The 15483-nt window shown below is 38.2% G+C and overlaps 1 protein-coding gene across 2 annotated transcripts in view; it reads right to left on the bottom strand.

Moving 5' to 3' along the window:
* kifap3 (kinesin-associated protein 3) overlaps positions 1-15483 on the bottom strand; it is a 69582-nt gene that overhangs the window by 43902 nt on the left and 10197 nt on the right. For both annotated transcript variants that reach the window (XM_012960390.3, NM_001097406.1), the window contains 7 exon segments: positions 14041-14099; positions 12992-13133; positions 11888-11987; positions 9821-9945; positions 8888-8986; positions 6999-7177; positions 3237-3399 (listed from right to left, as the gene is read on the bottom strand). In XM_012960390.3, coding sequence (XP_012815844.2) covers positions 3237-3399; positions 6999-7177; positions 8888-8986; positions 9821-9945; positions 11888-11987; positions 12992-13133; positions 14041-14099 — 867 coding nt within the window.

Raw genomic sequence — 15483 nt, 5'->3', positions numbered from 1 at the left:
AGTAGGCACTGTTTTTCAAAACTATTTTCCAGCTAGACTAGAGGATACCAGTTAGGTGAAATCTATGGAAAGTATTTTATAGGGATTAAAACAACCAGTGTGGGAGCTTCCACAAAGATAGATTAGGGACTAATGCTATGTGAGGTAGCAAAGAGTTAATTCAATGTTCTGTGCTCCAGAAAGAGGTAACGTCCTACACAGACCAGTGCCTGGCAGGGAACTCACTGGTTCCCCTTACAGGCCAGTCCAACTCTGACTAAGGCCATTATTAGGCTTTGAGGCCTAAAGGTGGCCATACACGTTTAGATTCCAAGATGGGCAATATTGGGCTAATTTGATCGGAATTACAACAACGGGTAGAGAAGCCGTTAGAGTGAGGACCACATTAATGATGTCAGCCACCTCTAACTACACATGGGGCGGATATTGAAAAAAAAAAATTCTTGAATTTTCTGGTCATAAGCCACCCTAAATATTATGCATATTGTTCTAGGACTCATTAACTACCTTGAATTATTGGTTTTATTGTTTTGCATTTATCTGGTGGGCATCTACCGCTAAACTGAATTCACTACATTGCAATAGTTCTTCCAGAGATTTATTTAGGACTGGCAGGTACAGAGCCAGGCACAAAATGTTTAGAGCACCAAAGAAAAAGTGCAAGTTTCATATGCCCAACATCACTGTACCCACTACACCTTTTTCTGTGTCTGAGCTGCAGTAAGCTCTATACCACCAATGACCAGACTGGTAAGTACAGTGCTCCTTTTTGTGTCCCATAATTGCATGTAATTGAATGGTGCATAAATAAACTACCATGTCCTTCCCACCTAAGCCCCATAATGTGACCAGTACAACTTATGTCTCATTTAAAACTGTAACACTTTCAAGGGATAGCTGAAACAGGACCCTATTTTGAGAAACTGAGATTTTTATTATATACAAATACTCCTACAGGTAATTGAAAAAAAAAAAAAGTAAATTCTGCCCTGATGTCAGCAGTTATGTTCCTGGAGCAAGCAGGCACACTTGTATTGAAAATGTCTGGATTCTATGCTATAAAACAGGCCTGTCCAACTGAACATTTGGTTCATATCTGTATTCATAAGTTGAAATGATTTTGTTCTTATTTTTTTTTTTATCTGTATAAATTTGTGACAAGTGAATAAGATATATATCTCATGTATTCAATTTAATTTAACATGCAATTTTTGCACACATATTCATATGGTTTGAAGAACCAGGGGATACCCGTGCTTTGTTGTATAAAGTACTCCATTATAGTGAAGGGGAAATATGAAGAGAAAACCAGCAGGGAAATATTACAGGATGTTCTTCAAAGAGCATTCATTCTAGGGCATATGGTTCTAAGCCAATAAACCTTTTTAATAACAGGTGGATTATAATAGGGAGCAGTGGACTCAATATTAAAGGAAACTATAGCTGAAGTACATGGGAGAGTGTTCTTTCACATTCAAAAAACAAATATTTACAAGTTTCCGTGTCTTTGCAGAGACCGTGTCACACTGAGTAGCCACAAGAAATAAAATCAGTTATTTCACCCCCAGTGTCTCTTTTGGGTACATCATTTGTACTGTTAAAGGGAATATTTACCTTTAGAACACCTTTATGAAATAAAAATATTTTCCTATTTAATTACTATTGGCAATTTGCTTTCATTAACAAAAATGCACCATTTCCAATATATTTACCTTAAAATCCACACTGCTTAGATCAATGTTCCCCAACCAGTGGCTCGTGAGCAACTTGTTGCTCACCAACCCTATGGATGTTGCTCCCAGTGGCCTCAAAGTAGGGGCTTATTTTTGAATTTCTAGTAAGGAGGCAAATTTTGGTTGCATAAAAACCAAGTATAATTCCAAACAGAGCCTCCTGTAGGCTGCCAGTCCACATAGGGGCTATTAAGTAGCCAATTATAGCTCTTATTGGCACCCCAGGAACCTTTTTCATTGCTCCCCAACACTCTTTCCATTTGTAGATTGTAAGCTCTTTTGGGCAGGGCCCTCTTCACCTCTTGTATCGGTTACTGATTGCTTTATATGTTACTCTGTATGTCCAATGTATGTAACCCACTTATTGTACAGCGCTGCAGAATATGTTGGCGCTTTATAAATAAATGTAATGTAATGTAAATGTGGCTCATGGGTATAAAAGGTTGGGGATCGCTGGCTTAGATCATTAGAAATCTGCTCTCTGCACAAGCCAAGGGGATTGCCGACACTGGCTGAATGGGACCCTGGCTGCAGAGGAATGACGTCACAAGCTCAACCTGGAAGCGCATGTATGAATCACTAACGTGCATTCCTACTTCATTTGCATATCCTTGATCTCAGTGGAAGAATCACACCAGCCAATTGGATAAAGAGTATGCAAATGAGGCAAAATGAAGGGGCATGTGCAGAAGTGAGATTTCTCATTGTGGGGCCTTTGCTGCCAGACAGAGAGAGGGGATATTAAGATCAGTTCAGCACTACCTTTCTAGATAAATCAATTAAAATGGTTCCCATTTGCGAATAAAAACAAATTGCAGAAATAGAAAAATGTGTGGTTTTTTTTTATGAAAGTGTTTTAAAGGTGAACATCCCCTTTAAGGGTCATGACGTTATTGTAGGTACCCAGAACACAGGTGTGGGTGCCAGTGGGTGCTATTTATGTTTGAATGTAATTAAAGTTCCTCCTGCCCCAGCAGCATGCACTTTGATAATGATAAATTGTTGATTGGGAGTGAGAAACAGTTGCACCAGTACTAAATTATAATGCCTTGAAATGTAACAGCATTGCACTAACATTGACCAGCTCTCTCCCCTCTCCTGCTCCCCCTTCCCACCAGAATTCTAAGAACCCCCTCCATTCTCCCTTAGGAATGTGTGATCTGAGCTCTAATGGCTAGACTGCAGAAAGAAAGCTACTTAAAATGGCAGCTGCTATCTTAAGCAAACAGAAAAAGCTTTTAAAGGCGTTTACTCAGGTATGGTAATGCTTTCTGCAGAATAAATATAGTGTTCTAGGTGGCACTAATGTGGCAAATCTATTGGCAGTAAAATGCCAAAATGACTTTCCTTCTCCTTTAATGTAGTTATTTTGTCTAATTCTCAGACCTTACTTATATTTATCTATCAAAAGGAAATAAATCCAGGACAACTCCAACATGCACGAAAGATTAATTTTTCCCTATTTGTGTTGTGTATAACCATAAATCAAATCCAAAACTGTACCTAAAAGAACTGTGAGCTTGGGGAGAAGTCCGACCTGCACCATCTTGTTTCTCAGGCCAGTGTCAAACGAGAGGTTCAGTAGAAGCCGCAAGGTTATGTTAAGCAAGTCTTCATGTTCACATGGCACCAGTTTGGACAGTTTTTCAATGATATCCATTTCAGCCTGGGGCAAGCAAGAGCATATAGAACACATTTACTCTTTAGGTCAGCACTGAGTAGTACCATAAAATGAAAACACATCAGAGTAAAGTGAAATGCAACTTATTGAATAAAATCTCCAGAAAGCAATTACAAGATTCCAAGGGGATGACAGTGGAATTTTGGCAGAACTGTTTTCTATTGTTTCCAGCAGTATTTACTGCTTTAATATCATGCACCCACAAGTTTATGGTTCACAGCTCTCAATCTGTTGTCATTGATAGGGTAAAAATAAAATAAAAAACATTTAAAGAAAATATATAATTCCTTTCTGGTGTGCAATAGTAAGGTATATGTTATGATCTGAGACTGAAGCAAGGCCATATATATTTAGAGATTGTACATGTGTAAAGGATGACAGCAGGATTTATAATGGGTCAAGTGCCAAAACTTACCTACACTCAGAATCCAAAGTAGACCTATGTCCTTGTGTTCCAACCTCTAGGGCTATACAGTTACACACAAACCTCACAGTTCAACAAGTTACATAGTGAATTCAAAATCTTAATTAAACAGAATCAAAATGTTTTTGCATAATGTTATAAGCAGCCGTTACATGGTTATAAACACTAAAGAATTAATGCACCACCATGAAATAAGAGAAATAACAATTACATAACACAAAACATTAAAAGAAAATTATCAGCATAATAGGAACTAAAAAAATGTAATACTACAAATAATGTGTGGGATCCATTATCTGGAAACTATTATCCAGAAAGCTCTGAATTACTGGAAGGCCATCTCCTATAGACTTCATTTGTATCAAATTTTTAAATATGATTTCCCTTTCCTTTGTAATAATAAAACAGTACCTTGTACTTGACCCCACCCAAGATATAATTATTCGTTATTGGAGACAAAATAGTACTTTTGGGTTTATTTAATGTTTAAATGTGTTTTTATTTGACTTAAGATATGAAGATGCAAATTATGGAAAGATCCCTTCTCTGGAAACCCCAAGGTATTCTGTATAACAGGTACCATGCCTGTAACAAGGAGCTTTTTTACCAATTTGGTAGCATGCTCAGATATGAAGCTTCTGTTTGTGACAGGTCTGCATATGGAATAATAAGAGAACACAACCAGAAGGAGCATGTAGGGCCCCCACCAGACAAGCGAAGGTATGACTGGGCACCATTTCAGGACTGAGTAATTTAGATGAACACCTGCAATAAGCAGAACATGTGAGTTTAAGAGTATTTTACTGGGGACTAATAAAACCATCATTACCAGATGAAGATTTTATAGGTGTACTTGCTGAAAATGAAGCCTCTGCCTCGAACTTTACATGCAGCTGGGGACATGGAGATATCCTGAAATTCCATGCCAGGTCAAGTGACATGCTAAGATTTGTCCGCTTCTGACCTAGTCTTCATTACTTTCTACACAGAATCTGCTTAGTGCACGCAAATGCAGCAAAAGACAAGAAAATTAAAGACTGTGCAAACTCAGATCACCATAAAGCAGTGTTTACCAAACTGTGGGCCTGGTCCTTTCTAGGAAGGCTAAGAGCCTTGGTTTGGGTGCCCACCATGAAGGCCAGTTAGGCAAAAATTTGTGTTGAACACCTATTTGCATTTAGGCTATTTGTTCTTCTTTTCAATTGCATTTAAAAACTAAATTCTGAGAATTTACACCTACATTTTTTTTATAATGGTTGTCTTCAGCAGGGCTGGGACTAGGGGGCACATTTACTAACCCACGAACGGGCCGAATGCGTCCGATTGCGTTTTTTTCGTAATGATCGGTAATTTTGCGATTTTTTTCGGCGTCTTTACGATTTTTGCGTAAAAACGCGAGTTTTTCGGCGTCTTTACGAAAGTTGCGCAAAGTCGCGATTTTTTCGTAGCGTTAAAACTTGCGCGAAACGTCGCGCCTTTTAAGTTTTAACGCTACGAAAAAGGCGCGACTTTGCGCAACTTTCGTAAAGACGCCGAAAAACTCGCATTTTTACGCAAAAATCGTAAAGACGCCGAAAACTCGCAAAATGTTCATTTCCAATCGGAATTTTTCCAATTCGGATTCGAAATCGTGTCTTAGTAAATCAGCCCCTAGGGGTAGGCAAATAAGGCTTCTGACTTGGGCACTAGAAAACTGGGGGTGTGGTTTTGTGAATCAGAAAAAGACAGGAAGGTACTTTTGCTGCTATTTTATATTCAGAACAGCAGCACTCTCCAACTTCTACAGGAGCAGAGATATTCATGTGAAACTTCTCTAATACTGTTCTGTTATTGAGAGGGTTTATTTTTTATAATTCTATCTGCAATGTCAACACAACCACAGGTTGTTTTCACTTAAAGGAGAACTAATCCCTAAAAATAAATATGGGTAGAAATGCAAATTTTTATATACTGAACTTATTGCACCAGCCTTAAGGTTCAACATCTCTATAGTTGTAATGATCCAGGCCATCAAAGTTGTCACAGGGGGATTTTGTTAGAAGTGTCAGTGACACTGCGCATGCTCAGTGTGCTCTGAGCAGCTATTCAGAACCTTAGGGATCATCTCATTTTATCAAGCAAAAAATTGGGTTTCACTGTCATATAAGCTGATTCTACAGGGCTGATTATTTCATTCTGATGCTTTCTGCACTAGTTTCTGAGTTGTCATGTATTGATAATCTGTATTAATTTCTAATTAGCCTCATATTGTGACATTTATATTCTCTATATACAGTATATTGTCAGTTGGTCCCGAAGCTCAGTAACTGACAGCAGCACAGAGTAGTGAATCAGCAGAAAAGAAGATTGGGAGCTACTGGGGCATCTTTGGGGGCACAGATCTTCCCTGCCCCCTCTTTAATCACTTCACTGACATTTGCCCCAACTTACCTGTGCCCCCATAGCATGTCCAGAACTACAGAGCTGCTTAACAGCATTGGCCCCCACCTGTTCCCAGCCACCATCTTGGTGATCACCAAGCAGCACATACACACTGGCACCAAAACTGGAATATTGGGTTACAGGGTTGGACTGGCCCAACAGGACACTGGATAAAAGCCAGGGCCCTAGTCCTGTTGGACCTGTTTTCACCAGGCATGTTGGTGTGTGGGTCGGATTGCTTTTGACCAGTAATGAGTAGGGGCTAGAGAAGAAGGTATTTAGACCCTTACATCTCGTTACAGAAGTGGCATTATGCATAAATATAGAAACCATTAAAAAGCCCAGCTTTTTTGTATAGTTTCCCTGGGTAAACTAAAATTACCCCTCAGGAAATGCCCCAAAGGGAAATGACAAATGGCAAATGAAATCCTTATTCCAAGGCTCCTGTAGCTGTAGGGCTGGGTTTGATAGTACTGACAGATTTACTAAGAGCTAAAGGCAAATTCATAAAAAAATGTTGGTAAAATGACAAAATCTGAAAACTGTCTGTTAAAAAGACAAATTCGCAAAAGTGGAGATAGAGATTTGCAAATAAGGTGGAAAATTTTGTCTCAGTATCACCACTTTTGTGAATTCCCCCCCATAATGTTGTATCCTGACTCCCAAATGTCACAATGGCTTAACGTTGCCATGGGTCAGGTGTGTGGACACTGTAAGTTCACAGCAGTTATATTCTCACCATATCATTCTTGTTTTCCAGAAAGATGCTGAGCTTCTTCAGGAATGACACCACCAGTATGAGAAGTTCAAAATTGTCCCGGTCCAGAGCCTTTACTAACATGTGGACAATATTCTTGTTCCTCATCTTCAGTTCTGTGCGTGTGTCTTCAGCAAGATTCAGGAGAAGATACAGGGCAACTAAAGATGACCAGATGAAAACCACATATATGTTTACACAAAAAAAGATTACATAAAATTACTTCTACAAGCTAAAACAAATATATTTACTTTTATTATTTGTATGTAAATATTTATCAATATTAAAAAATATATTAAATATGAAATATGTCAACACTGTGCACAGAGATATCTTAAGGACTATTACACTATAAATCACATTTTGTGGATCAAATGGACACACTAATGAATTTGATAACAACATCACCAGGGAAGGGAAGGATTCTTTAATCCCACTCACCACACAACCTTTAAAACCTTAACACTCAATGGTACACTTTAAGCTTGAGAAAGGGTACGGAGGGGAGTAAACATTGCTTTGTTCTATATGTATTTGGGCTAAATAAACACTTTTGCATGTATTATACCTTTCAGTGTGCTACTGGATTATATTTGCAATTGAAGAATATTAGTCTGTCACATTCAAAGTCATACCCTTATTAAATCTGTGAGAAGGGGCAAAATTATATGGAAAATCTATGGCATACAGGTACTGGACTTATTATTCCAAAAGAGAATTCAATTACAAAATTGTATTTATCATTCCTTGTGGCATTTTTTTTTTTAGTATCCACGTGTGTTATTGTTCGTTTCTGCTACTGGTACTGTTTGTGGCTCAATGAAGCCAGGGGAAAAGTAAGGTCCAAATCACCAGGTGAAAGCTGAAATTATCCAGACCTTTTCTCACAGCACATCAGGGTATGGTTGTAAAATTACTACTGAAGGAACAGGTCTGACACATCATTAAAAAGAAAATATATAGCTAAATAGACACAAAATCAGTGCACAAGTATGTATGCATATTTACTTTTTTAATAAGTCCTGTGAGTGCTGAGTTATTTTTGTATATATTCATTTTATATATATATATAAAAATTCCGATTGGAAAACGAACATTTTGCGTCTTTTTCGTATTTTTTGCAATTTTTTTCGGCGCCTTTACGATTTTTCGGAAATTGTCGCGACTTTTTCGTTACCAATACGATTTTCGCGAAAAAACGCGAGTTTTTCGTAGCCATTACGATTCGCTCGTATCTTGTCGCGACTTTTTCATATTGAGCGCTCGTAAGCGGCGGGCGAAACTTTCAGACTTAGCATGATTTTGGAAGCCTCCCATAGGACTCAATGGCACCCTGCAGCTCCAACCTGGCCCAAGAAAAGTCACCATACTGAAGCTTGAATGAATCCGAACGCTACGAAAAAAATCGCAACATTTTGCGCAACTTTCGGAATGGCTACGAAAAAGGCGCGACTTTTCGCGCAAGTTTTAACGCTACGAAAAAATCGCTAGATTTTACGCAACATTCGGATGGCAACGAAAAAGTTGCGATAATTTTCCGAAAAAATCGCCAAATACCGATCATTACGAAAAAAACGCAATCGGACGCATTCGGCCAGTTCGTGAGTAAGTAAATGGGCCCCTTAAACTCACCCGTATTGCCTTTGCCGCTAAGCCAATTCATTCACCCCAACAAGCAGTTTTGGTAACCTATGCCCTAAACTTTCCCAAACTTGACAGTAGGCAGGAGTGAAACCATGCTTGATTTGTACCACAGTTTACTACTACAAAAATATCTAGGTCTTTTCATGTTACTGGAACATGACTCCATGTTAAACATTGGTTTGTACTGTAAGTTTAAGCGATTAAAAAGAGAGACCAGACAAACTTACCACGTAATAGCTGTTCCTGTTTGACAAGCAATCCCTGGTATTTTTTATAGGTTTTTTCATATTCTTTTTTCAGATTCTGATTTTCTGCGTCATCATCAAGTGGATCAGAGTCAAGGAATAGTTTCACAGGTAAATGGTTGATACAATCACTACTTAAGTTTGCCTCTTGTATACAAGAAATATTTTCAAAAATAACAATAAACAGCAGGTAATGCCTATATCTATACATGTTCTTCTTTGTCTTGGGTATTATTCCCCATTAAGGGGACACTGTCACGAGAATTTAAAGTGTTAACTTTTATATGAAAACTGCTTAAAGTAGTGTTGATTTGGAAACACTTGTCATTAATAACTTATTAAACTTATTGCCAATTTTGCACTTTAATGAGGGAACCTGATACACAACTAACTAAAACTGGCCATCCATGGGCTGATAAAAACTGCCAAATAAGCCTGAGGAAGCTGCTTATTATCCCACCTTTGGCCTTAGAAGGGTCTGCTCAACCGATATGTGATTGATATATATCCCACATGTTTGAAAATTCTCTATTCAAGCAGCCTTCACATGTGAGAGGATAGTAGCAATTATACTGGTGAACTGTTAACTGGTCACCCCTTTTTTTAAAACCTTATTAAACTATACTTGGGGGTGCATTATCTTTATTAGGATAAGATACATATAGCATAACTACGGACTCTAGGTAACACCTATTTAGCTGTATATGGGCACATGTAGTATATTTTTAGCAGCCCCAGAAATGTATATTAACAGCTAATCCACCAATTGGCCATCAATGAGGCTAAAACTAAATGCTATTTAAAGAATAAGATGGTGACCATAGCAGTTGTTTTGGTGAAGAGTTCCCTAAATATGAACTATAGCTGACTATAAAGAATAAATGGAATAGGAGTAAAACACTTTAAAAAGGATATCTGCTCTTTTCTTCTTGGATAACTCCTCCTGCCAAAGGTCATGCCGTTTTAGCTCATGATCAATTATATTCATGCAAAGTGCTCCAATCTTGTAGTGTGTGATTAACCCATGAAACTGTGAAAAACTAAAGCAGAAACAAGCAATGTTACATAAATACCCTAACTGACACATGCATGCATTAAATACAAAAAATATATTGTTGATTTGCCGCTGTGTGTAAAAAAGGCACATAACACTAACTCCATTTTCGAAAAGTATGAAAGGAACTGTACATGTCAAATTTAAAAGTGCGTATGATTCTATACTCTCATAAATATATACAAAAAGTGACAACATAACAACTTATAAGGGACTCATTTGTGAAGCTTACAGAAGGAAAGAAGTCCTTGCTCTGAGGAGCTAACAAAGTGCATTTGTGCATAAGTGGTCAATGTGCCTCTAACAGGTAAGTTGGCCTTTTGGTCCTATCCACCCGTTACTTGAGACATCTATGGAAGTACACTTCAACAATGAATGCAGTATGCAGGTTAGGGCTCATTCTACATTTCCACTTCAAAGTATATGATATTGACAACTAAGTTTAATTTCAATATACCTTTAAAAGATGTGGGATGTGGGTTTGTACAAAATCCATGTTTTGGTAGGATTACGGCAGGAATTAATTTTGACATTTTGTGAATTATACTATTCTCATTCATGCATCAGTTGTAATAAACTGCCAAATTCTTTCGACATAAGATTGGGACAGGTAAATGAACAGAATCACATAGGTGTAAATGTAAATGAGAAACTGTAAATGAGAAATCAAAATGATTTTGATATTTTGGGTCATGCAGTACAAGACTGTAGTGTAAAGTGATGAGTGGTAGTAACAGATTTTTGCTAAACAAGACCAGGTTTTTTGGAGGGGTTGGTGGGAGTGGTGTTCTGCCTCAATTAAACAATATAAAAAAATATGTAAGGAGCTACAAAATCTGTAGCAGATGGGTAAGGAAACCAAAGGAAACACACATTTCCACGTATATTTTAAAAGCAGATTTTAAAAGCTATACATTATTTGGTAAATATAAACAGTTACACAATGAGTTGCTACAGAGCTAGATTAAAATAAAATGCAGGCCTAGGAAAGTAGTGCTTTAGGCCACCATCAGAAAAAAGGTAGTAGGAGGGCATGATTAATGGCAGGAAAACTTTTTGGGGCGCTCCAATTAGTAGCCACACCACCAGAACACCACTTCCAGTTAACAAAACAACACCCCTTTTTACATGGTAGCAATGGCAGCATCAAGAGTAAAGAGGCACTAGGTGTACCAACATTAATGACAGACGCACGAAGACACCAAATTTCAATATTTTCTTAAACAGAATTTCTTTGCATAGTCTGGCCTCAGGCAGTAAATGACCCTCTGTGACCCCCAGCATTTCATAACACACTGTGGCCCCACACCAAAGGAATTAATCTCTAATCCTCACCCCATCTTGACCCTGCATTTCCTCACCCGTCACCATTTTGCTTTTGTTCCATTCCTACTTTTAGATAGGAATACCTTTCATTCCTTATTCTGCCCCCAATATCTTCACTATCCATTATTCTGCTTCTTTATCTTCTACCAAACTCTCCTTTTTTCATTCATTTTCTGGATACTCTTCTTCCCCCACCATTTTTAATGCTACCATTTGCACATGCTTTCAATATACCTCTCTACTGTCCATGATTTTGTAGCCAGTTGAATTAACAGAAAACTTTAGGCAGTCGCATTTATTTTTTTTGGAATAGAGCACTCTCATTCAGTGTTGGACACGAGGCACAATCGGAGAGAGTGTAGGTAGTTGAGTCTCCTATACTGTCAAATCGTACCACACAGTTATCAATATGGGAGAAAAAACATGCTGCTGCCTGAAGCATTCGGTTAATTCAGTAGGATGCAAAATCATGTACCTTCATTCCGGGACCCCTTGCAGGAGGTGGGTCCTAAGCGGGTGCCGAATCCACTTAATGGGTGATCTAGCCATGGGTTGCTATTAATGGATTGTGCAACACATCTCTCTTCTGAGAAGGTTTTTACCTGGAGAAGCAGAAGAATATATAAATTATATTTGTGGCCAGTTCGACGCTCTGCTTCCAGTCTTCTCTTAGGACTCTGGCTAATGCACCAAGAGCAGTTTCTGTAGGGACAAATAAAAAGACATACAGAAACTCTTAACCTGCTTCAGATTTCTGTTATATTAAAAGTTTTTCATATCCTTTTTAGCAATACAAACATATTTATAGGTTGTGTGAAGAGATATTTTAGTTATATATTTCACTTCATATACATTACCATTTTTAAGGGAAAAGAAAAGATAAAATCACTGGGGTTGCCAAAAGTTAGGCACCTCCCAGTTATTGTATTCACTTGTTAGCATAAACTGCCCTAGCCTGGGGCACCCCAGAGCAATCCTCCAGCTTTTCACTTTACTGCGCATGCCCACCTGTGTGAGTAAAGGAGCAGCAGGAAGAGGATCACTCTGTGGCTCACTGAGAAGAACTATTCTTCTAACAGCAGCACTGACCCAGGGTATCAGTAAGTAGATACACTGGGGGTGGGGTTACTATATTTTAGTACCCCCAGTTATTTCAAGCTTTCCTTCTTCTTTACGTGATAGTACACTGTATGCAGCTTTGCTGTCCTAGTACTTATAATGTCTCTAATTCACAGTGTGTTTCAAGGAACCTCTACAAAGAGGCTAATTTCACACGAACTGCAACACAGTGAAAATTTCTCAGCTTCCGTGTTTATGTGACAAAAAGTCACATGATTTTAAGGATTTGGATTCGGTTCAGCCAGACGTGTGGATTCGGCCAAATACAAATTTTGCTGAAAAAGGCAGAACCTTGGCCAATTCCTGAACCTAATTCTGGATTCAGTGCATCCCTAATAAAAAAGCATAATGTAGACAGCGATATTCTAAGGCAATTTTTTTTCTTTTTTTTTTTTTTTAGCAGCTCTTCAGTCTGGAATTTGAGCAGTTATCTGGTTGTTAGGGTACCATATACCCTGATTATTTACATGAGCAGTCACTTCAACTGCTCTTAACCACAAAAATCATAACTTTTCAGGATGCCTAAGTCACACAGCTAGCCAAATAAACATGATTTATTTACTTGCAAATGAGAAACCAACTCTTACCATTGAGAAGTAATTCTTCTAGATTGTCTGGATTTCGAGCAAGCTGAAGGATAAGAGCCGACCCTCGGACTTTATCAGCAATGTTCTCATAGAGCAATTCAATGTATTCATCCATGTCATTTATATTAGCCACTTCATCAATCTAAAAAAAATATAGAAAGGACAAATACTGGTGGTAGAAAAGACCAAAACCTTTCAACTGTATCTCTGGTTTGCAAATGAGAAAGTTAAACTTGCAGCAAGAAAAAAAGGGGATCTTCAAACAGTAGTTCAACAACATGGAGGGCCACAGGTTGGCCTAATGAATGCATTTTAAATTTAAGTGTGACCATATTGGTTTATTGACTGGTTGATTAACATATGGGCTTATTCTGAGTGTCTGGATCACTTTTGCCCATTACTTTTTTGCACCAGAACAAGAGTGATCCAATCATTGGATTGACTTGATTTGAATAGTGAGATGGCAAGCAACCCCAAAAAGGAATTGCATTGTGGTTGTGTACAATTTTTTGTTTGAGCTGCCTTGCTGAGTGTGATTCTGACCTGAATGTTATATTATGGAGTCGGCATGTTCTCAAAATAAAGATCCTAATAAATCTGACCAAAGTGTGTAAAAGTGACCCCAGGCCAATAGTAATCTGATCAATTTCTCCACCAGTGTATATACACCAGAGAAAAGCCAACCTGCCGCTTCTCCTACCTGCTATGTGTGTTCAAAGACAAACACAGAATTGTCTGTTAGTGAACACACAGAGCAGATATTGAAGCAGAATTGTTAAAGAATGCATTTAGGACCTGTCTGGCATTAGACTGCAAGCTCCACTGGGGCAGGGACTGATGTGAATAATTAACTGTGCAAACACTGTGTAAATATGTCAACAATATATAAAATAATAAATCATCTAACTAAAGATTTAGAAAAATGTATGCATTGACGCCCTGACATTGAGGCTTCTTCACAACTGAACTACAGAACAAAACTTGACACTGTAAATAAATGATAATAGTTGACACACAATTACTATTTAGTGCAAGCCATATTTTTTTACCTCCATTCCTTCAAACGGTGGTGGGTCTTTTGGCTTGTTAGATTTTTTCTCCTTCTTTTCTGTTAGAAAAGTTTGCAAAACATGTTATGGACAACCATACATAAGCATTATTTGGTAGGCATGCAGCATATTACAGTAAGCAGTAAACCCAATCAACTAAGATCCACATAATCCTCATGCAGCAATACAAAGCAATCATTTTCAGCTTATAATAATTCAATATATTGTCATATTTCTATCTCAGCTGGGGCATTCTCTATATGACTCCATCTAGTGGTCAAAACTACTCATTTCTTGATAGAATCAATGTATGGCTACTCTTATATGGTTATAAAATAAAATATGCAGAAAAAATGTTCAGAGAATGAACTACACCATTTGTCTAGTCAAGGGAAAATAAATAGAATGTAACGTCTAGTTAAGGGGTAAATAAGGGAGATTTCTACCAGAATGGCCAAGGCAAGTTACATATATAAGTCATCTCTGGCCAGTCGTACACACACACACACACACTATATATATAGTCTTTAGGTAGCCGGCACTCACGTTTACAAGTCACTGGACGCCCGGGTGCAGTATTAAAAATTCAGTTAACATGTCACGAGAAGGATACCGCACTCACAGGACTTAGTAGAGGAAAACGGTGATTTATTGTTCACAGCATTCAACTGTGAACAACTGTGTATGCTGTGAACAACATATAAAACATTTTATATATATATATATATATATATATATATAAAATGTTGAACAGAGGTACCGCTCATGCAGGACTTAGGATTCCATTTAAATGCTTTATTTAAAGAAGTACGACAACTGACGTTTCGGCTGTAACACCAGCCTTTGTCAAAGTGTTACAGCCGAAACGTCAGTTGTCGTACTTCTTTAAATAAAGCATTGAAATGGAATCCTAAGTCCTGCGTGAGCGGGCAAACATGTTGTGACATTATGACATTCGCATGTGCATAATGAGCGAGTGCCACAACTCGCTCATTATGTGCATGCATGTGACGTTGGAGGGTGAATTGCTTCCACCAATCCTACATCAGGCGCATAATCAGTTAGCGCATACGCAGCAAACAACATGGCCTTCCGTATGGGGAGCTCCCTCCCGGTGCAGACAGCCTAGCAATCTGGCTGCCAAAGGTCACTGAACCCCTGCAACAAAAAAAAAACGGTTTCCTATCTGATAGTTTACATTTGCTACCTATCAGATACCTTCCAATTTGTGCCTGTATGTGTCCCGACCACTTAGATTGTAAGCTGTATGGGGCAGGGACCTCCTTCCTACTGTATCTCACACCACACCGCACATCACACAACATCTCTGTGTATTTATACTTAATTATTATAACACTTGTCCCCCTGTGTGTAATTGTGTATAGTGTAAGATTGTGCAGTGCTGCATACCCTTGTAGCACTTTATAAATAAAGTTATACATA

This window comes from Xenopus tropicalis, chromosome 4 (genome assembly GCF_000004195.4).
Source record: "Xenopus tropicalis strain Nigerian chromosome 4, UCB_Xtro_10.0, whole genome shotgun sequence".
Lineage (NCBI taxonomy): Eukaryota > Metazoa > Chordata > Amphibia > Anura > Pipidae > Xenopus > Xenopus tropicalis.
Note: the sequence above shows the minus strand (reverse complement) of the source record. Positions and strands in the feature narration are given on the sequence as shown.